General features: G+C 32.0%; 1 protein-coding gene across 1 annotated transcript in view; it reads left to right on the top strand.

The window, feature by feature from the left end:
- Nucleotides 1-24,010, top strand: part of LOC106460165 (protein transport protein Sec61 subunit alpha) — a 30,353-nt gene that overhangs the window by 3,251 nt on the left and 3,092 nt on the right. The window contains exons 2-10 of the mRNA XM_013919851.2: nt 1,466-1,533; nt 4,738-4,803; nt 5,604-5,814; nt 12,691-12,800; nt 13,989-14,142; nt 16,718-16,878; nt 21,866-22,006; nt 22,386-22,442; nt 22,965-23,156. Coding sequence (XP_013775305.1) covers nt 1,466-1,533; nt 4,738-4,803; nt 5,604-5,814; nt 12,691-12,800; nt 13,989-14,142; nt 16,718-16,878; nt 21,866-22,006; nt 22,386-22,442; nt 22,965-23,156 — 1,160 coding nt within the window. The remainder of the gene's footprint in view (nt 1-1,465; nt 1,534-4,737; nt 4,804-5,603; nt 5,815-12,690; nt 12,801-13,988; nt 14,143-16,717; nt 16,879-21,865; nt 22,007-22,385; nt 22,443-22,964; nt 23,157-24,010) is intronic.

Here is a 24,010-nt window from a genome sequence, read left to right as displayed (position 1 = left end):
CATTACCCATTCAAACCGTCTCCAAGCATTATTAGTCTCAAAGTGGGTTCCTCGTCATCGAATTTGAGGACAAATACTGCTTTTCAACTAAACATAAATTATCTAAATTAAATGCATATACTTTCCAAGTGTACAAACATAATACAGTCCATGTATAAATTAAGTACATTACAAATTATCAAAAATAAATAAAATTAGTCAATATACTTTCCTTTTTAAATTGAAATCTTATTCTAATTATACTTTTTTCTTATTATCATAACAGAAATGCAATTTATTTAACTATAATTTCATACTCTTACATTTTCTTTTCTGTAAGTCTTAGTAACTGTTTTCATGGTTTCACAATTCCTACTGACCTTGCACAACCAATTACTTCTGCCCTCTTACTACTATCTGTTTAAAGTGGTGCCAAAATATTTTTTGAAAAATAATCATTAATTTTTTTACATCATATTCCCAAAAGTGGAAAATATGGTTCTTTCAGTATTTTAGATTTTCTCAAAATACATTCATTAAAATATTTACTGGCATAGAGTGGGCTTTTTTTGGAAAATCTAACATGGAATTTGTGTAAATTTATCCTTCATTTTAAATTATCTATTTCACCAATAAATAATTCACCTCAATTTACACATTATAATGGATATATTACATTCTTAGAATTGCAATTAAATTAGTTATTCATAAAAAACAAAATTTTTTATTGTTTTGGTAGATTTTATATAACCTAAATTACAAAAAGCATAGTTCTTTCTGTCATTTTTTTAGGTCTATTCAATAATCTATACACATTTCTTGGTTGCCTTCTTCTTTCAGTTTTCTACTATTTCTTTTAATTGAGTATTAGCAAATGAAATATCAATATGTATATTTGGACAATGAGTTACAACAAAAAGTATAATATTCTCTTTATGTTCACTAATATCTCTGTTTAAATGCTTTTTATCAAAAAAGTTCTTAGTGACTTCTAAACCTCTTAATATAACTTTCTAGATAGTGACATTGAAATAAAAATGTATTTAGTTGTAATAATCTATTACCTCTCAGCTTAGTTATGTATAATATGAAAATTTAAAAATTGCTCATTTTTCTAACAAGAGAGGTCGGGTTGTAAGGGCTACCAGAAAATCTCTGAAAATATAGTACTGAATAGTTCAACTTAAGGTATTTTAAAAGGAAGAAAACATTTTCATTGCTTCTTCCCAGTTACATGTTTCCTTCTTGCATAGCAATATTTAACCTTTGTTTTCTGTCCTCGTTTTTACATAGTTGTATTTAATGTAGGTGTTTGTATATATTAGAGTAACCAAAGAATAATTAAATTTTATGTTTAAAGTACAAATTTATAATACACTAATTCAGCTTCACATTCAGATTGGAGTACAAAAGAAAGTTTAAAAAAATGTTTTCAGTTACCTACAGATTCATTTGTATGACATTGTATGTATGTTTTGTTTTTCAGTTAAATTTTTGGAAGTAATTAAGCCATTTTGTGGCATTCTTCCTGAAGTTGCTAAACCTGAGAGAAAGGTAAGCTGAATGTTTTGATCTGCTAATACATTCAGTGATATCAAATTCTAACATTTAATTTCATAAACTTTGAGGATAATTTTATTAACATTTCTGATTATATATAGCTTTAAAACATATATAAATAAACTACATTTAATTAACTTGTTCATTGAAGTTCATTATAGTTAATTAATAAAAGTATCCATTTGATATTTTCATAAAATTTTCAGTAAAGTATTTTTATTTTGATACAAAAGGACCATATTGCAATTGTGTTGTTTTTTTTGCCACCAACTTCTGGAAGGAAAAACAATGTTAGAAAGGCTTGATTTTTTGTTTCAGTCCACACATAAAGAATTACATTGGTTTTGGGGATTCTTTTATGACCTAACCTCCATAATAAACTTGGGTCTTCCCATAGCAACGTAAATTAATCAGATCAATTGAATCTTAAGGTTTAGGGGTTAATGCTGTCTACATGTTAAACAGGGATTTTAAAATGTACAACTTTATTGTGTACTTGGCATTCTTGATTTTTCAAGTAACTTCTGTAAGTTTGCATGTTGTATTAATAATTAATTTATAATCAACTTCCAAGATAAAGATATGTTTGTTAACTTTTAGTCCGCTAAAAGTTAACAATAAAAATTCAAATCCCTAAATAAAATAAATTTGTGTAAAAAAAAAATTATATATATATATATATATTTATTTCTAATCTTACCAAATTGCAGATTGGTTATGAGTTTACTTGTGTTTTGTTCAGAGCATCTTTGTGTGCCATTTATTAAAACATTGAGTTTGAAAGGAGTCGGACGTGGTTTGCTCATAACTCAACTATGTTATATAAAACTTACAGAGTATGTACATGAAGACACCTAGTAAATTTTTAAAGTGTGGCATCTTCTAAAACATTTTTCTATATGGAGTGGAACCGACAAATCTTGCATATGTATCACATTTCACTTCATTTCCCATGGGTAGTACAAGCTCTGCAGGCTCTGGTTGGAAATTTATTTTTGCTTGTAGATGAAATGAACACAGTAATATGCTGTTTCATGTCACCAAACAGTCTTCCTAAAGGATCCTTATGTGGGGCTCTCCTTGTACCTTCAGATGATGGACTGGATTTGTTCCTCTCTAGTTTCAGTGAGCCTTCTTTCTCTTTGTCAGTAATCCATTCTCTTGCCACAGAGAACTGCTTATGTTTTATTTTTTTTCTGTTGTTTCAGGGCTTTGTAGATTTTGTATGAATTGAAAAGGTCACAATTTATCAGAAAAGATACTACCTTTTTGTCCATTTTACTGTTTTTTTTTAGAATGGTGTAGTATGAGAGGTACAGATTTGCATGATCAACACCTTTCATGTGGGCATTGTATTGAAGAACACACACAGGTTTTTTATTTCTTCTCCAGTTATTCTATTTTTCTTTCCTGTGGTAGAAACAAATGAGTCATGGATGGTTGAAACCATTCTCTTGTCTTTCCATATGAAAACAAGAACATTACCTTTTCTACAGAAAGCTGTTTCACCGTTTTTCATTGTTGAAACTTCAGGCTTGGCGACAACCCTCTATTATCTCTGATTGTTCTGCAGACTCTTGTTTTTATGTTCTAGAAACAGGTTTGCAATGGAAATACTGTTGTAATAATTGTCCTGGTATATGTGGTGCCACAATCCAAGATTAGGAGCAAGAACTTAATGAATAGTCTTCTCCAATTTTTTCCCCTCACCAGTATAAATCTTCATGTTGCAACTATAACCTATGTCACTCTCACACACCATTCTTATCAGCAGACCATATTTTACTATTTTTGCAGGGTCTTTGTTCGGAATCTTAGATGTACTTTCCATGGAATCATGCCCTCATCCAGTGACAACTGTGGCTGTGGTTTGTATAGTGTCCTGAATTTGTTGAGGAAATAATCCAGTACTGGTTGACTTTTGAAGAGCCTGCCTAAAGACTTATCCATTTTCTGATTATCATTGAAATGCCAAAATGTCCAAATTAGTTCAAATCTGTTTAGGCTCATTGTCTGCAAAACTATTGGGCTAATCAAAATAGGATCTGTTGGCCAATAATCTTTCCAGTTATATTTCCTTGTCTGTCCCATTAGTAGAATAAGGCCTAGGAATTTCCTCATGTCTGTAGGTGTAACTTCAGACCATTGAAGTCCTTTAGATGACATTTTATGTTTCTCTGCAGTTTGATTATGGTAGGTACGCATTTCCTGACAAAAGATTTCAAAGAAGTCATCACCAAACATTAGACTTGTCACGGCAGCAATAGTTTTGGGTTCGGGTGGAGTTTATTGTGACCCCTAGATTTCCTTCAAACATTTCCAAGTTCGGTAGAATATCTTTTTCTGACCAGTTATTATCACAACGGGAAAACAAATCCTTAACAGGAACATTTGTAGAATCATCATCATTTTCTGATTCAGAATCAGTTTAAAGCACAACTTTACATATCTTTGTAGGTCTAACAACATCACTGCAGCTAGAGTCAGTGTCAGAATAATCCACAAACATGTCCATGTCAGAATCTTCACCTTCACTTGGAAGATCTGACAAATTATCATCAAATAGTTCAGAAATTATCTCATCTTCACTCAACAAGTTCACAGAAAAATAATAACTGTCCAAAACAAAATAAAAGGAGTCTGACTCCTTTTGATTGCAACGTTTTGATAACTGGCACACAAAGATGTTCTGCCTGAAACACGAGTGAACTCATGACCCATCTGCAATGTGTTATGGTGTACATTGTGTGTGTGTATATGATTTTAAGATATATCTATAAGAAAAAAATAAAACTATGTTGTCCTGTGTTTCTAACTTGATCTTAAACTAGAAATATCCAAGTAATGGAGCATGATTTGATCAATCAGAGATTGAAAAAATTATAGTGGACACCAGAAGTGTTAGTAGTTTTTATCACAACTGAGGAATTTAAACTTTTATCAACAGTTACATTGAAGTAATTCTTTTTTTGTTTTCAAACAATGTTGATGTTTCTTGCCAGAAGTGAGTAATAATAAAATTTTCATAACCCACAAGTTAATGTTTACATTGCCTTACAGCTCTCAGTATCAAATTATCACGTTCTGTGTTTTGTCCAGGCTGTTGTGATGAAAACATGTTTGTGTATATATATATATATATATAATGGTTTATCTTGTTATTCGTGGAATCTACAAATTATACTTGTAATATTTCAGATCCAGTTCAGAGAGAAAGTTCTATGGACAGCTATTACTTTATTCATATTTTTAGTGTGCTGTCAGGTAAGACATTTTTAAAAGCATAAACATTCTGTGTTTAACAGTTATTAGTTTTTAATCATATCTTTTTGACTCAAAAAATTTAATAATAAACATTTTTAACTAAAACAATTATCTGCAGTGATCAGTGATGCTTGTGGTTTAGCAGAGGTGATTGAATTACAAAATTACTTAAAGTTGTTTTAACCACCTGACACTTTGATGCTTAAAAATTAGTGTGTGAAACTGAAATACACGATAAAACTTTTTAACCCTCTTTATTTATAATAATGGGCACAATTATAATTGTGGTATACATATTTAAAAATAAAAATTTATATGCATAGTATTTGTTTGTTTGAGTACTCTTCCTTCTTTTATATATATATATTTTTAGTACCAAGTAATGTATCTTAACTATGTAATAACCAATAGCTTCATGTTTATTGTATATAGGGGATAATACAGGCAAAATTTGGGAGCAGTTACCACTTTTGGGTGCAAATTTTTCTGCACCCACATTTGAGAAATCATATGAAAAGGTTAGGTCAGAAATAAAAAATATATAATGTAAAATAAATAATAATAAAAACAACAACAACAAACAAAGATTTTGCTTTGCAGAATCTTGTCTAATTTGTACTTGATTGCTTCCTCTCAAATTAATTTTCTGTATTAACCTTCTGGTATAACAATAGCTATCTTAATGCATCATAATATTCAAAACTTATGAATAAGACTTCTATTACCAGTTTCAAAAGTAGAAAAAAATTTAGAATATTTATTAAAATTGGTAAGTTATTGTGGTTACTCCTTCTTTACAGATCCCACTTTTTGGAATTATGTCATCTGATTCAGCAGACCCATTTTATTGGATCAGAGTAATCCTGGCCTCTAACAGAGGAACCCTTATGGAACTGGGTATTTCACCCATTGTGACATCCAGTTTAATTATGCAGTTACTTTCAGGAGCAAAGATCATTGAAGTTGGTGACACCCCAAAAGATCGAGCATTGTTCAATGGAGCACAAAAACGTATGAGACTCTTAAAAATATTTAGTGCCAAATCCTTTTCTGTCAAATTCATTTGTATTGGTCTATGAATGATGCACATTTATAACTAATTATTGTCGTTTAATTTACATTTGAAATAATTTTAATATATGATCATGATTTATTCTTCATGTCTATCAAAAACATTTTGGTTTCTTATGGCTGTTGATAATTCTCCCACCATAAGTAGACAGTGGTCTCAGGTTTCATGATGTCTGTCACAGGGAATTCATGTCTTATGTTCAGGTGGCGATATTTTCCTTTCAAGATAGGTATTATTCTTTTTCCCAGGTGATCTGTGGTAAGTTTTCAGTGTGTATTTCTCACCCCTAGATATACCCATGTTCAATAAGTTTACGTGAGCTCGATTGTATGGATCTAATTTCCTCGTTGGATAATTTGTCATTCATGTCTTCTCTGGTCAGTATTGTTCAAGTTCGAATTTTATAATTTTTTTACCATCTCTAGGTTACAACTTGTGTTTAGAGTTTGTTTCTTGCATTAATTTATATTAATGTTTTACACTTTTTCACTGTTAATGTTATTTATTTATAAGTTCCTTTTTTTATATCTTTACTTCTAGTCACTTCTAATTGGGGATAAGTTTTGAGTCAACCTTTGTTTTTGTTAACTGGGTGCCTTTTTGTTCTTTAGGATAAGTTTTCTTTTCGTGTCCTTTGTCTTCTAGTTTCCTTGAGTCAACTTCTACATTCTATGTTTCAGGATTGTTTATCTTTTCAGTCCTTTTAGTGGTTTTGTACTTTATGTGTTACTTATTCTTTCATGTTTCAGGTCGATTTTCTTAGTTTTCCAGGTGTGTTACTTTTAAGCTCTTTGTAGACTTCACCTTTCTAAGTTTTTGTTAGTTCATTAGTGTACTTTCTTCAATTTCTTTAGTTTATCTGTCTTTTTGGCTACACTTCATAACAGTTCTGTTTGTTTTATGGGTTCTCTATGGGGGTTTCTGACTTCTGTTTTGCTCCCCCTCTACTCACTTCCCAGATCTTTGTCTGGTCATCTGGCTTAGTCTGTTCGGGTCCTACTATACAACAGAGCTATCTAATGTGTGGAGCCCACTCAACTAGGAGTTTACTCCCATCCTTCTTTGTCTCCCTGTACACAGGAGTTTAAAGTCTCTTTCTTGGTCTGTCCTGGCTGTATAATTATCTGCAATCACCTCGCTTCACCATGGAGTCTTACCTCTCACTCTGGTGGGTTTTTATGCCCCAGTGTTTAATTTTTTTCTTCAGTTCCACTAGGTGAGTCTTGCCTTTTTGTTCTTGGCACTCACTGACTGTCTTTCTTCAGCTCTAAATGTGTTTTGTAGAGTGGTATGCTTTTGCATGTCATCTTCACAAATTGGATCTTCAAACTCCCTGTGCCCAGTCAGTCACTCACACCTTCTTCCATTTTATAAAAGCTTCTCAAGTGGGTTTATTTTCTGGTTGGAGAAGTCCTTTACTAACCCCTCACCTTATTAATTTGGGGGGTTCTCTTCACTTCTCTCTTTGGTCAAGCCAAGCTTTTTCCGCTTTGGCTCCAGGATATCAAGCATGACAGTCACATTTGCCATCCCTTCTCCTTCTCTCTATGTCCATGTGGTTCTCTCTTTTGGGATATGATCTTCCTTGGCAATGCTCATTCCCTTGGATCAGACACACGTGCATTCCCTTCATTGGATACTTCTCGACCAGTGGAACTTCCTTCATGATCACTTGAACCATCCCATTTTCCTCGGTTCCCCTGAATTTTTGGGTCAGTGGTCAGTCAAGGAGGATACTCTTTATATCCACACATCCTCATACCATGACAGTTCATTAGGCTCTGTATCCTTTCCTGCGGGGGAGAAAGGTTTTGGTTCTTTCTGCAATTTCACTGTCATCAGCTTTATCACCTAGACAGGGGGAACCACATGACGACCTATGTCTGGTCAGACTCTGGATTTCGTGTATTAGGCCAATGACCTTGATGTGACTATCCTGGCAGGTCATATTCCCTGAGTTCTGACTCTTGTGGCCGATCTCTTATCATGTCTTCCCTAGGTTCTCCACAGAGTGGTCTCTTCATTCTCACACTTTTCTCTGGGTGTGTTCTCAACATATTTGTATGTGTTTCCCATTCACTGGTATGCCAAATTTCTTCCTTTTTGTCTTCAGTTCCTCACACTTCATCTGTGGAGATTGATGTCTTTGATAAAGATTGGCGAGGTCTTCACCTTTTTGCCTACCCTCTGATTTAACTCATCTTCTGGGTCTTTTTCCTTATCTAGACCAAACTATGCTCTGCTGGTTCTTCTGTATTGACCACTCAGATGTGATTCCCTTTGCTCTTGTCTTTACTGGAGCAACATGCCTTATCCTGTCCACTCCTCAGTCATCTCCGATCTGATGTTTTCCATCCAGACATCTCCACACTCCTTTTTTCAGTGTGACTTTTGTCCAGTCATGTGCCTCAGCTCAGGGGCTCACCTCTATATACCTATCATAGGTTCACACTCCTCCTTTTCAGGGTCTTTTCCCTTATCTAGACCCCTCCTTGTGTTCTGTTGGTTGTTTCAGATTGGCCGGCTCCAACATAGTTCCCTTTACTCTAGCCCTTCATGGAGCAACACACCCTGCCTGTTACTCTGTCCTATTCACTCCTCTGTCCACCGTGATTGGTCGTTTTTCATCCTGTCCTCACCAAAGTCTTATCTCTCTGTGTGTCTTTTGTCCAGTCCCATGCCTCAGTTCAGGGACTCGACCTTTGTATCACATCTGTCATTGCCTACACCTATCGCCCTTCCTCTTTGTCTACGTACCAGGGGCTTAAGTCTTGCTCCAGTCTTTAGTATTTTTCCCAGGGCTTCCATCCCTCCTATACTTCTGTTCCTCACCTGTAACCAATTCTTTATCTGGTTATTTGTTCAGAATTTTTTCTGTTTGAAGTGTTGCTCTTTATCAAGTTGCCCTACTGAACTCCCTTTTTTCTCCCTCTTCCAGAAAGTTTCTCTTCTCCAGGTTGTTCCATTTTTTTCATCTGGTCCATCCAACACATTTCCTTTGTTCTGCCTGATTGAAATCTCCATATTGTTCTTCCTATCCTGTCCAGTTCTTCTGTGAACCCTTTGCAATTTGTTCCTTATAAGGTATTTCTCTTAAAACCTCAATCCTCAAGGTAATTTGTGTTACTACTATTATTTTTTTCTCTTTTATCGTTGCTTATACACCATATTTCAGGATCCCACCTGATGGCAGGTGTTGCCTGGTCAGGTATGCTGAATTTTATATCTTAGCACTATATCTGTATATACTTCTCCAATGCTCACTGTGGAGATGGGGTGTTTCTGTAAGACCACCAGATGCTTTTTCGGTGGTGTATCTATATATATATATAACACATTTTTTATGAATAAGTTTGGTATCAAATTGTAGATTATAATTCAAATTTTAGTATTATACATTTGTAAATTTCTTAACTGAAAAGTAAATATTAAAAAAACACAGCTAAACATCGATTTTTGTGTGTCAAGTGGTATGTTGAATGCAACACTGGTTCAAATTAGATGTTTGTGATGTCAAAATACAAAATCTACAATTTCACAAGAATTGGGAACTCAAACTACTGATATCGATAAGCTAGAATATAAAATAAGAATCTCTTATTTTTTCTATTTGCTAAGATATCACTCACACTGAATCAAACACAGTGGCCCCCTGCCTACCTCTTTCCATTTTTGAAAACAATCCCTTATATACACTTACTTTTATATATAACATGAATAACCAATGGAAAGCTCAGAATGTCTCCCTAGTGTTATTGTGTTAATTTCATTCTTTCCACACAAGATTTCAAACGATAAGGTAAGTCTTTAGTGAGCTTGAAATTTCATAATTTTTTAGACCCAAATACAGCTTAGTTACTACACTTGATAAATTATATTGGGATTCTATGGTATCGATATAATCATTTATGATTTTTTTAGTTATTTAAAATGTATATATAAAACCTAAAAAAAAAATTTTTTTCTTTATACATCCTCCACGTCGAAAATTTCATAAGGCTTACCAACCTATGACAAATGGCAAATGAGTACAAAGGTTGTAGCTAGAAGAGATAATTGTTTGCTTTACTTCTTTATTTACTGTTCTTTGTTTTAAGAAAAATAAGTTTAAGAGCTTATTTGTAAATAGAAATAATGTTTATACGTATATGATGTATAATAGTTGAAATGTGACTGTATTTTACAAAATACTAGTCCACTGAAACACAGCCATGATAGGTCACTTTGTAAAGACTAAAGGTCGGTTATATATTATTGGATACGGTAACATGAATGTAAGTGCGACTCTTTATAGTAATTTCTGTATTGTTAGCCAGGCGTGGATGGAAGGTCAGTATAATAAATATATATAAATGTATGATGTTATGAAATTTAAGCTATTTAGACTCAACATTTTTGTTTTCATGTTATAATTTGTAACCATTTTAGAATGAAAAAATATTAATTTATATTTTTATCCTAATTTTTTATTGAAGTTGATCAAATTGTACCAACCCATAAAGAAATACAATTGTGAAAATAACAAATAAAATATAAAGTTTTTTTCTAAAAAAAATTTCATAATTATTTTGAGATTATAAAGATTTTGCATGTTGGATAGTCAACATTCTAAAAGAAAAAGGTTTATGAGAAAATCTTTAAAAAATCTTAATACTTAATTTAAAAACCTGATATTTTGTATACAAAAACCTTGTATTGTTTGCCAATAACATGAAAAATTTTGTAAATATGTGCATACATTATCAAAAATCACAGTATAATTATTCTCGTGGATACTTTCGTGGTTACGAGCTGAGTGGATTCCACCCGGCCCATAATGGAAAGGTTAACTGTGGCACACCTCCTCTTTTTAGAGTCCTCACTCTCTGCTTGATTATTTGTTTTTGCATCTTCACTGGCCCTTCCACCTTTCCAATGTGAGATTCTAGTTATGGGGGAGAGGAAGTAGTACCATTTCAAAAGTTCACATTTTCTAACACTGAAAATGTATTTCTGCTAGGTACTTAACTCCTTTCATACCCCTTCCTCCCACTGGTTTGCCAGTGTTTTGGGGTTTGTTTTGGGTGCCAATTCTTGAAAGTGAGGATTGTGCTGCAAGGGTAGAGGGAGCTACCTGTGCCAGTATAGAGGGCACAATGGGATTGGTGGAGGGTGGTCGCATGACCAACACATGTTGCTATAATGACACAAAAATATAGGGGTATAAAAGACTGGTACGCTTTTAAAAAACTTTACCAATGCCTACAGGGTAAATGAAGGTCGAGATAGCTATGGGTGAGAAAGGGAAGTAGCTATCAGAAATACATTCAGTGTTAGAAAATGTAACTTTCATAAACCAGATGGACTGCTTACAGAGACCTTTTCAACCTGTGTGAATCATATCTAACACAGCTTCTATATCATGTATAAAGCTCAAACGCTTAGATTTTAACATCTGAATTTTTTTAAACCAAAAATAATTCTAATAGCCCACTCCAGCATCCTATCTAATAAATGTAGTTTTTACTGAAAAGGATATTGTTCAACACATCATTCTCTTATAAGAGTAATATGTTTTAAATAATACAGAAAAAAGTATTCATTCGTAAAATTATTTATATCAAATCTCACACTGGCCTTTTGAATCTACTATAACTCTGAATTTTCTAAGTGGGTTTTAATAAAGTTTAACAGACTATGGGCAAGCATTAATAGTCTGTTGTACACAAAACTTTTTACATTTTGGCTACTTTTGCTGAAGTATGTATAACAATGAATAAAAAATATACATTAACAAAGATTTGTAGTACTCGCTGCATACTCAAGCTCAGTTGCACTTGAGTAAAATGTTGAAGTCTTGTTGAGTCTCACAAATTTGGAATGTCTAAAACATTAATCCTTGTAGATTTCAAATATGCATTTTAGAACACAAATATATAAGTTACTAGAATGAAATGTCCCAAAACTACTGTGATTTATCCGGCTTTCTAAGTAAGCTATATATAGGTTAAAAATATTCTTTTAGACATTTGAAGCAGGAATATGATGTCTGCACACAAAGAAACTATGACAGTCACTTATTCTGTGGCTGCCAAAATCAAATAGCTGTAATGAACATTATGTAGAGGAGAATCTGATCTTTTTACTGGTTTTAGATATGATCATCAGCCGTTTAAAGTTAATTAGCAAAATAATCTCAAAGTTTGAAAGATATGTGAGGGGCTTCTTTTGTGGGTTTGACAAATTTATTGATATTTTGGCAACTCAAGAAGGTAGGAGGTGCAAATTATAGATTCTTTCTTGCAGATATGTTTAGTTTCTGTTTCTAATTGAATGGAAAGTGGAGAAATTGGAGCTCTGATGCATAACACAGCTCAAAAAATTAAAATTGCGAGTTAATTAAATATTTCTTTTTCAAATTAAGAAATTGAAATTCAGATAATATAAACATTTGAACTATAAACTATATTTTTCTGTCAAGTTTATTGACATACATTGATAATAAAGTTGTCTAATTAATTTTTGAATTTATTGTTGTAGAAGGTTATGACATGCTTGCTTGGACTCATCTAGAGTGAAAGTTGTAGCAAAAGGAGCTAAATATTTAATATACAGAGATTTGTTCACAGTGCTTTAAAGAACTTTGGCCTGGGCCAAAGTGATTTATTTTATAGTATCTTACAATATGTTATTACAATTATTTAATATTTTTGTTACCCTTTACTCTAATCTCCGTTTTTTCCGTGTAATTTTTAGTTTACATCTCTTTCAAACTGTCTTTTGTTAAATAAGTTATGTTATTACGTTTTGTAATTTGATTTTGATTTGTTCTGTAGTCTTTGGTATGGTGATAACTGTTGGACAAGCCATTGTGTATGTGATGACTGGTATGTATGGAGATCCTGCTGACATTGGAGCTGGTATCTGTCTCTTAATTATCATCCAGGTAAAATGTTATATTTTTTCCTTCAACTCTATACTCGGTTTTACTCCTTTCCCCTTTACATTTGTTCAAGGTTATGCATGTAAGATATTACAGGGTTTTTGCCTGAACCCCCCTCTTGCATCCTTCAAGACCTTAGACTACTTGAGAACCCTTCCATTTAATGATTAATATATATTTTTAATAATAGCTTAGCCAGTGAGGTTACAAAAAACTCAAGCATGAACAAAAATAATCATTTATTTTAATAGATACAATTTTACTGAAACTATTACTTTGTCCTGTGTCAAGTAAGAGAATATTTCTACATGTGCCAAGGCTTCTCTGAAACCATCTCATCAACTCCAGTTTGGAAGTCACTGTAATATTACAATCTGTGTCAGAAACTTATATATGTTCAACATATGTATTTACACTTTTAAATAAAACATTTAAAGTTAAAGAAATGGTCTTTTAGGCATAAATGTTTTGTTTAACCAATGATAATTGTATGCTATAAGAAGAACTATATTCAATTATAGTTAATAGGTAAGTGTATTCTTTAAAAAAAAAAAAGGGTAGCTTTAGATGTGTTTAGTGAGATTTTAATATACTTAATGGAACTTAACTTTTATGGGTGTTAAAATTGGGATAAAGTAATAGATGAAAAGAAAACTTTTCACTGGACTTTACTCATGTGGGAGACATTAAGTGTTTAGTTTTTTTTATTTTAATTTTAAGTATAATTACAACTTTTACTTTTGTTGGTGGACTATATTTAAATAATGAATGAAATATTCTCAAAGTATGTAGTCTGAATGAAAAATATAATTTATTAGGAAGTAATAACAAGTTGAATTAAACTAGTTTCTTGTACACTGACCCTTTAAGACAGTAAAATTTTGAACAGTAACATGCTTTCTTGTATAATACTCTGAACACTTGTGTTAATCAAATTTTATTTTTCCAAATTTATTGGATATTGAGGTGCATAATAAGTTAGTCATATTTTTTGAAAAAAAAAATATCAGAACTATATTTAAAACCTAAGGACTAAAAACTCATAAACTGCTTTTTTATAATAATTTGGCAAAAATACAAGAGGAAATATTTTCTTTCTAAACAAATTACAGTTTTTGTGGTAACATTCAGTACCTTACTTTAAAAAAAAATTATTTTTTTTTCATAAGACAAACTTAATTTTTTCTTTAGCTTGTTGTTGCTTTCTTGATTGTTCTACTGCTTGATGAGTTGCTGCAGAAAGGGTATGGTCTTGGCTCTGGAATTTCCCTCTTCATTGCCACTAACATTTGTGAAACAATTGTGTGGAAAGCCTTTAGCCCTGCAACTGTGAACACTGGAAGAGGTTAGCTTGGTATTTGATGTAATCCTACTTTTCGAAATACTATTATTGCTTGTTTCTGTATTATAGGGTTAAGAAAGACTTTCTTGCTGTAAAAGTTTCACTGGGTTATACAGTATTGGTAATAATTATAAAATGGTGAAGAAAACAAGTTATAAAAAGCAAATAGTACAGGAATGCCTCGTAAAAAAATAACCACCAATGTACAGTAACGTGTTAATAGTTTATGCTATGATTGGTTGTTGTCCAACTAATAGGAAACTTCTACACTAGTATAAAGCCTATAAACGTATAGGTAGATATACTATGTCCAGTAGTAATAATGTAAGTCTAATCATGACTCTCAGGAATGGAATTACACATGATAAGCATGTTATAATTATAAACTTTTGTCTGGTTAAGGATACTCCATGTGAAAAACTGCAACAAAACATGTATGTGAGATTCTGAAGAGGATACATAAAAGTAGTGTGCTAATAAGGAAAGTGTTCAAATTAGAATCTCAAACTCTTCAAATGTTATGCTAAGTAACTCAAACTATGTTCTTTACATGATATATGACAACCTTAGAGGTGTAAATATTACCTTCAGAATAATATGATACACAACAGAACAAAGTGGCTTCAGTCGTTACATAGCTACTCAGAAACCTTTGTGTAGGAGAAATGATAAAACCAAAATGTTGAAATAGACATAGGCTTCAAACAGTGGGATGAAAAAAAGCTGAAGAAGGGTGCTTTTGTAGGCTGCATCCAAGCTGTTCATGTTGATGTATAAAACGTTTATGACACTCTGACTTTTGGCAGTTGCAAGCACATTTTTATGCATTTTGTCATTCTCTCAGAAATGGAACCTTTTGATCATTGCTTCATCATCATCTAACGAAACAGTGATCTAAATCATGCAGAAAATTAGATGAAACGACACTTGGAACAAAAAATAAAGATCAGTGGAACACTACCAGCTGTGTCTTGGCCTGCACATAATCCTGATACGAATATTATTAAGGCTGTATGGGTTTATGTGGAAACTGAGTGGCAAGTAAAACAGGACATTTGGAACAATATTGAATAAACTTGTAGTAGCATACATGCAATGTATACTGCTCTATTTAAAGTAAATACACAACACTACTGCATTGTTCAGTTGATTTGTGTTTCTTTTGTATTTTTAATAATAATGTGTAGTACTAATGATAAAATGACAATTTATTTAGTCACTTTTGACTCCTATACGTGTGTTGTCTCTGCAGTTAAATAATTATTTCAAGACCATATTTATATGTGCGCATAGATTCAAAAGTCATAAATCAATTTTGAAGTGTACATTGTTTTCTATTCCGTCATAAATATAGAATATTTAAAACAATGTTTTATCTAATATCACATGTCTTTGGCTGGGCATGGCCTAGCAGTTGGTTTCCCCAAACTCTAAATCTGAGAATTCATGATTCACGACCCACTGCTTAAAAATGCACTCCAACTAGGGCTGTAAGTGAGCTTCAGGAGTGATGGTCAAATCCCATATGTTGACCAGCTGGAGTAGACCAGGAGTTCGTAGAGTGTGTTGTTGATTATACAGGTCTGTAATGGTTTTACTGTCTTGAAATTTTTACATGTTCTACTGTAATTCCTGTACACTAAATCCAAAAATATCCATTTTTCTCCATCATGTACAAGCTTTTCACAAAACATCATATGTACTTTTATATAAGCGTGAATCATTTTCATTGAAATCGGATCACATTTTGTTTTGCTTAAAATTTTGACAATCACTGGCTATAGATTTCTCTAGACCAATCGCACTGTGAGAGTCTTATTTATCATTTACATTGTTATGGTAAGTTATTACAAGGTATCTGAAATTTTGCACATTGCACAAACAGACATTAGAATTATTATTTGAAATGTTTCAGTATGTGACAGATAATTTATGTAGTGGCTGTAAATAGACTATACAATGTAGCTTGCAAACTGTATCTAATAAAATCATCAGCAGAGTAATGCACTAATGCTGACAGGGATTTTTATAATGCAAGTTCTTTAGTCAATTCAAATTCTCTTTATTAAAATGTAATTTTAATATCTAATGCTGAAAATTGAAACTGAAATTTTATGGTTATCATAAAACTAAACTTTAAATTATGTCAGGTTCTTGATATAAGAAATTTGGTAATAATTAGTCTACTAATTAATATATTCAAAAAATTATTAAAATACTATCTTAAACCTAACACCATCAACTACAATGCACTTATAACTGGTCAGTATTGTCACTGTTTAAGGAATATAATTTAATTTCATTCCACCAATTTGTAAACTAAACTAAAATCTAGTAATTATATTTAAAGTTAAATTTTGTGTGTTAATTATCATATACCTTTTTATCAGCAAGTAAAGTTTTGTATATCAATGTATATAATCTCAGAATGAAACTTAATCATTTTCAGATTAAAAGTAACTTAATGTTTTTGCTTTCGACTTACTATTTATTCTTGACCTAATAATGTGAATTGTGGTTTCCATATCTTTAATCTGATAATGTTTTAATAATGTGAATCGTGTTTCCTTTGTTTCAGGAACCGAGTTTGAAGGAGCCATCATTGCCTTGTTCCATCTGCTAGCTACCCGTCAAGACAAAGTCCGTGGCCTGAGAGAGGCTTTCTACCGTCAGAATTTGCCTAACCTGATGAACTTAATGGCTACAGTCTTAGTTTTTGGAATTGTTATTTACTTCCAGGTAAGTTAACTTTCTGAATATGATAGCTATTTGATTGGTTGTACAGAAGAAACTATGGATAAAATGTGTGCACACACTGTTGAAGCAAAAACACATAGAGCTCTCTGAAGCCAATGGCAGCAACACCAGTAGAGTGTGGTAGAAGCCACAAAGACTGAAGCTTAAACTCCCTGCTGGCTTTAATTGAGTGTAGTAGAAATGTGTTATCAGTTCAGGTTTTGTAATAAAGTAGTGTCTCAAAACAATTTAAGACTTGGTAACTCTAACGTACTCTAAAGTTGGTAAAATAAAAAAGTTAGTTGTCATTTAGTTTGCCGTTAGGTATTGTTCATATTTTGAATAGTAAAATCAGAACACTCATAGAAACAAAACATATGTATTAGGTCGTTAAGAAATTAGCATCACTTTTTTTTTTAAATGAAAAACCCAAACAACTTGTATATCAAAACAAAAAATTTATTAAATGAAATAGTCTCCATTCTTATCGATGATGCTTTTCCATCTTACAATCAGGTTATTAATACCCTGATTAAAGAAATCACTTGGCTTTGAAGCAAAAAGCATGCCAATGTCCTCTTTAACACCTTCCACATTTGTATACGTTGTCTCATTAAGATGGTGTTGCAGTGAATGAAAAAGATGGTAATCTGATGGTGCCATATCTGGAGAATATGGTGGGTAGGGGAGAACTTCCCTACCCAACTCTGTAATCTTGTGTTGTGTCAAATGTGCCACATGTAGACGTGCATTGTCGTGGAGAAGAACACCTTTCCGATTGACGAGTGAAGGGTGTTTCTGATGAAGGGCTTGGTTTAAACATTTCAGTTGCTGACTATAGATCTCTGCATTGACAGTTCACTGTGGATTGAGGAGTTCGAAATGAATTACTCCTTTGATGCCCCACCAAATGCAAAACATCACTTTCTGTCGATGGAGTCAAGGTTTTGGGGTCGGAAATGGTTTTTGTGTAAGACTGAGCCATTGTTTTTGACATTTAATATTCTCATAGAGAATCCATTTTTTATCACCAGTGACAATTCTGTCCAAAAATAGTTCATGTGCATTATGCTTCAGAAGAGACGAAGCAACTTTCACACGTTGAAAATGATGATTATCGGAGAGCTTATGAGGCACCCAAACACCTTCTTTATGGAGTTTCCCATATTCCTTATATGGCTATGTATTGTTTCATGAGAGACATGCAATTTCAAAGCCATTTCACGAGTGTGTTGCCTTGGGTTAGATTCAACAAGCATCTTCAGAGCATCAATATCAATTCCAACATGTCAGCCCCTGATATCACAGTTTTTAAGGCTAAAGTCGCATGAATGAAATGTGCTGAACCATCGTTGACACTTGCGATTGTTTGAAACATTTCCATAAACTTCTTTGATATTCTTTGTGACTACAGAGACATTGTTTCCCTTCTTGTATTCAAATAGCATTACATGCCAAATGTGTGTCTCGTCGTGTGCCATCACTATAAGGGATTAGAGTATACTAAACTTTACACATTATATAGGCTACACTAACTATTATACATGATGTACTTTTTTTTTGGAAAAATGGTTAATGAAAGTATTCCAAAACGTGACATTAATTTCTTGATGACCTAATACATAAATATCTTATCCACAGTTTAATACAGTTAGATTTCTTTTTATAATAATTGTGGGATTGTCATTAATCTTCCTTCGCATTTCATCTCCACTTTATGATATTACAAATTGTATGGTTGGCACTTGTTTAAACACAGAAAACATACAGGCATATGCAATGAGCAGTCAGGAGTGAGCTTATTACTTAGTAATTCTGTAATATAAAACAAAATATTTTTAGAAATTTGAAAAATGTCCAGAAAAGTAACATGTCCAAAAAGCTATACACACAGTAGAAGTTGGTTATTTGTGTGCGTGTTATAAATGTGTGCTGTATTGGAACTATTCAAAGCCCTCCCAACAGCCTATCATTGCATTACTGTACAGGTAGGTTACATGCATGTTTATCTTTTTTGGTACCTGTATTCAACTAGCCACTTAACCCTTTCAGCACAGTCTTGGTCCTTGGGACCAAACTTGTAACCATTTTGTGCTTGTTATACTTTTCATGCTTTAACTTTTAAATTAGTAAGCATATCTTCACGAAATTTTGCAGATTATCAGTAAACATTACAAGGCTTTCATATGCAAAATATCAGATTTTTTTATTAAGTTTTAAGATTTTTTAAGTAGTGTTTTTCTCTTGCCTTTTTTCTTTTGGAATGTTGACTATCCAACATGCAAAGTAACATTGATTTTAAAACTAAAAATACTTTTATGCATCAGAAAATTTTCAAATTTCACGTGTAAAATCTTTATAACCTCCAGATAGTTATCAAATATTTGTTAAGAAAAAAAACTTTGTATTTTATCTGTTATTTTCACTATCGAATCTCTGTACGAGTTTGGTCAATTTGACTGACCTTGTAACCACCATAAGAAATTAAGAAATAAATCTAAATTATGTTTTTTTATTTTAGAATGACTACAGATTATAACACGAAAAGACAAATGTTTAGTCTAAATAAATTAAATCTCATAACATTATACATTAATATATATATATTTATTATTTTCATTATATTAACCTGGCTAACATTACAGAAGTTGCAATGACAATGTGCACATGCACTCATATTACTATATCCAAGAATATAAAACTGGCCTTTACAAAGTGACATGTCTTGGCTGTGTTTTAGTGGACTAGTATTTTGTAAAATACAGTCACATTTCAGTTAAAATACATATGTATATACATTATTACTATTTACAAATACGTTCTTAAACTTATTTTTCTTAAAACATAGAACAGTAAATAAAGAAGTATAGGAAACAATTATCTCTTCTAGTTACAAATTTTGTATTCACTTGCTGCTTGTCATAGGTTGCTAAGCCTTATGAAATTTTCCACGTGGAGGATGTATAAAGAAAATGTTTTTTTTAGGTTTTTGTATATATACATTTTAAATAACCAAAAGATCACAAATTACTATATCGATACCATAGAATTCCACTATAATTTATCAAGCGTACTAACTAAGCTGTATTTGGGTCTAAAAATATGAAATTTTGAGCTCACTAAAGACTTATCTTACCAGCCTGAAATATTGTATCAAAAGAAGAAAATTGACATCCTAATACTTCAAAATGGCTCAGAAAGCCACTAGGAGGGCATTCTTAGCTTTCATTTGGTTATTCACGTGTCATAGACAGAAGTACGTGTACATAAGGAAGTGTTTCCACAAATGGAAAGAGGTGGGTGGGGCCACTGTGTTTGGTTCAGTAAACCTAGTGAGATCTCAGCAAATAGAAAAGATAGGTTCTTGTTTTACATTCTAGCTTATCAGTGTCAGTAATTTGAGTTCCTAATTTGTAAGTAACTTTAGACTTTGTATTTGGAGATCCCAGACATCTAATTTGAACCAGTGCTGCATTCAACATACCATGTAACACACAAAAATCGATGTTTATGTGTGTGTGTGTGTGTGTGTGTGTGTGTGTTTTTAATATTTACTGTTAAATTAAGAAATTAACTAATGTATAATACTAAAATTTGTATTATAATCTCCAATAGACACAAGTTCATAAAATAGTAGTTCAATAAAATTTTGAATGCAAGTCAACAAACGCATTAACATGGCCCGTGACCCATGTTGATAGGTTAACAATGTAAAATCGCCAAAATAGAATTGTTTTAAGTACTGTAACTATATTTTAATTGTTATTGTAAACAGAATTTAATGTTTACATGTAAGGTACAATATTTTTTCTGATTTATAAGTTCAAGCATCTGATAATTACCTGCAATCACTAAGCTACAATACAAGAATAGTAATTTAACAGTTCAAACAATTTGTAAATACATAGTGATGAATATGAATCCTTTGTTGGGTTAATTGTTTAGCTTTCTTTTTAATGATCTATTATAATGTATTTCCTAAATCTTCATACTGAAAAATTTAATTTGAGGGTCCATGGTTTATGTCCCATTGTCATTAAATCACACTCTGTATTTTCAGAGAAGTGTGCAGTATAAAAGAAATGGTCAAATCACACTATTTGATTAAAGTAGCCTAAGGGTTGGTAAAAGATACTGCTAATTAGCTACCTTCAGTCTAGTATGAGAGTTCAAAATTAAGAAAATCTAATGCAGTTAGCCAGTGTATAACTTTGCACAAATATCTGAGACAAATAAATAATTAACACATTACAACATTTCACTGAACCAAGCTTCTTCTTGTTTCATGGTTAACAAGATAGTTGTAAATGTGTATAGTTTTCTTCCACTGTCTGTACCTTTCTTTACAAAATATTCACTGATGAACTTGATTTCTACAGTTTTTATTTTTCTGGACAGAGGTAAGTTGAGCTTCTAGAAGATCGTAGCTTTTCGATTCTTTAATATCTTTTTTAAAAAAGTTTTGCTAATGAACTTTATTTTTGCTGTTTAGTTTTGCTATTTATTACTGATAGATAAATTCAACTTCTTAGCTATGACTATACTATAATGATAGAATTGTTATACATTTTAATTTTCTCAATATAATTTAAATGGCTGATTATTTGAGAAAAAACAAATTCTTTCAGCATTTTGTCTTTACTTCTTTAGGAGTAATTTTCATATTGATTGTTTAATCAATTCAAAATACTCCAACCTGCACTTGAACAAATTATACAGTTGTTTTTTGTATATATAACATGTCCTCAAAAGTTTATATTCAATAATTAATGTATGGATTTCTTGTAGGAAGTGTATCTAATAGCATTTTAACTGTACATTATTTGTTGTATGCCACTGCTAACATATTTAACTACAGTTCATGCTGTACCATCTGAGGTGTTACTTATATCATTGCTGTTATATATAATTATTTTTTAATCTTGGGAACTCCATCTGTCTTTTGCTTTCCTCAGTAATTGAAGTTTTTTTATTCTTGTTGGTTGCATAGGGATTCAGGGTGGATCTGCCTATTAAGTCAGCCCGTTATCGAGGTCAGTACAGCTCCTATCCTATCAAGCTGTTCTACACTTCAAACATTCCAATTATCCTTCAGTCAGCTTTGGTATCAAACTTATATGTCATATCTCAGGTATGGTTCCATACAGTTCTAATTAGACTCTAAGCTTAGATATATCTATGAAAAATTTTGTATGAGAAAAGAAAAAAAAACTGATATTTTATTTTTTTCTAGAACATATCTTTAAGCTTCTTAATCCAGAATGTAAAAGTATAATCCAACTTAAAACCATGTTTACACCTTATTAGTCAGTTCATGTTCCCAGTTTCCTTTACGCTGTAGTCAACTGATCAAAGAAAACTTGTCTCTTCTTTTCCCTCTGCATTTACATTTGGACCTTTGTAATTGGAATTGTATATATAAACACATAAGACCATACAAGTATTTTAGCAAGAAAATGTTACTTTAAGTGAATGTTATTCAAATGTTATTGTTTTACTTTGATTTTTAGATGCTGGCAGTAAAGTTCAGTGGAAATTTCTTTGTTAATCTTCTTGGTGTGTGGGCCGTAAGTTTGGTTATTTCTTATGATTAAATACTGAGCTTCATTCCAAAGACTTGAAGATATAAGTGCTAGTATCGGTGTTTTAGTAGACATTTACTTTCAATTTAGGTGTATGATGTGATTCTTATGTAGAAAATAAAACTACAACTGAATATGCAAGTCTAGCATTGCACTTTGTTTTCATAATTAGCTCTTGCAAAATGAGTTGCTTTATTATAATATGATATTAATGCACAGAGAATAATATGTTTTAAGTAGTATTAAAAATTTAATAGTTTTTGAAATATATTTCATCTAACAAGACTTCTCTCTCTCTCTGGTAACTTATTTTTCAGAATGGTTAAATGAAATACAACATTTGCCTTATTTTAAAAATTAATGTTCAGAATAGAATAGAAATGTATAAGCTTTGAAACAGACTAAGAACGTTGTGGAATATGCTCAAGTTGTTACAGTAATGTTGCATACAGTTAACGATTAACTAAAAGTTTTGTACAAAATGTAAGTTAAATTGAAAACCTTTAGGACGTTGGTGGAGGTGGACCTGCCAGAGCTTATCCTGTGGGTGGTTTGTGTTACTACCTGTCACCTCCTGAGACCCTAGGCCACATACTTGAAGATCCCATCCATGCTGTTTTGTACATTGTCTTTATGCTTGGATCATGTGCTTTTTTCTCCAAAACCTGGATTGAAGTATCTGGATCTAGTGCGAAAGATGTAAGTATAAAGAAAAATTTCAGAACTGTCATGGTCATTAAATAGTCATTATTAAGATCAAAAGTAAGTTGATTGTGTATATATTGTATAATAGACTTACTAAGAAAAAAGGGGTACTTGAAGTTATAACTTAATACATGAAAACATAAACTTATAATGGTTAGAATGCATTAAGCCATCTGTTGGGTATCTTTGGCATTAACAATATTTGTGGCCATAATGCCAATAAATATTGATCAACTTATTGAGTTATAGAAAATTCTTTGGAATACAAATAGAGTGTAAAATAAATCATTTTATAAAATAAGTTATACTTCTTCACATAAGTAATGAAACATCTACTTTGAAAAGACACTTTAATCCAAGACATGAAATAATTTCTTCAGTGTGTTCTGGCCAAATATTCTAGCATACATATAGCATCTGTTGTACATGTTTCTTTATTTCTAGCTGTTTAGATATGATATCATAAATAATGGTGTATGAAATGTAAACAGTAGATCTATAACCACATCTTTTAGTTTGTTATCTATAATGTTAGTTCTTTAGATGCTTGTTGAGAAACAAGTTTTACTATAATTAACCCTTGAGTCTTCATTTAATCTTTACATGCACTAAAATTCCTCATACTAGTTCAAGCCAGTGCAAATAATGCACTAAAGTTCCTCATACTAGTTCGAGCCAGTGCAAATAATGCACTAAAGTTCCTCATACTAGTTCGAGCCAGTGCAAATAATGCACTAAAGTTCCTCATACTAGTTCGAGCCAGTGCAAATAATGCACTAAAGTTCCTCATACTAGTTCGAGCCAGTGCAAATAATGCACTAAAGTTCCTCATACTAGTTCAAGCCAGT

The sequence above is a fragment of the Limulus polyphemus genome, unplaced genomic scaffold, assembly GCF_000517525.1.
Source record: "Limulus polyphemus unplaced genomic scaffold, Limulus_polyphemus-2.1.2 Scaffold721, whole genome shotgun sequence".
Classification (NCBI taxonomy): domain Eukaryota; kingdom Metazoa; phylum Arthropoda; class Merostomata; order Xiphosura; family Limulidae; genus Limulus; species Limulus polyphemus.
This window is presented reverse-complemented; position numbering and strand designations above follow the sequence as displayed.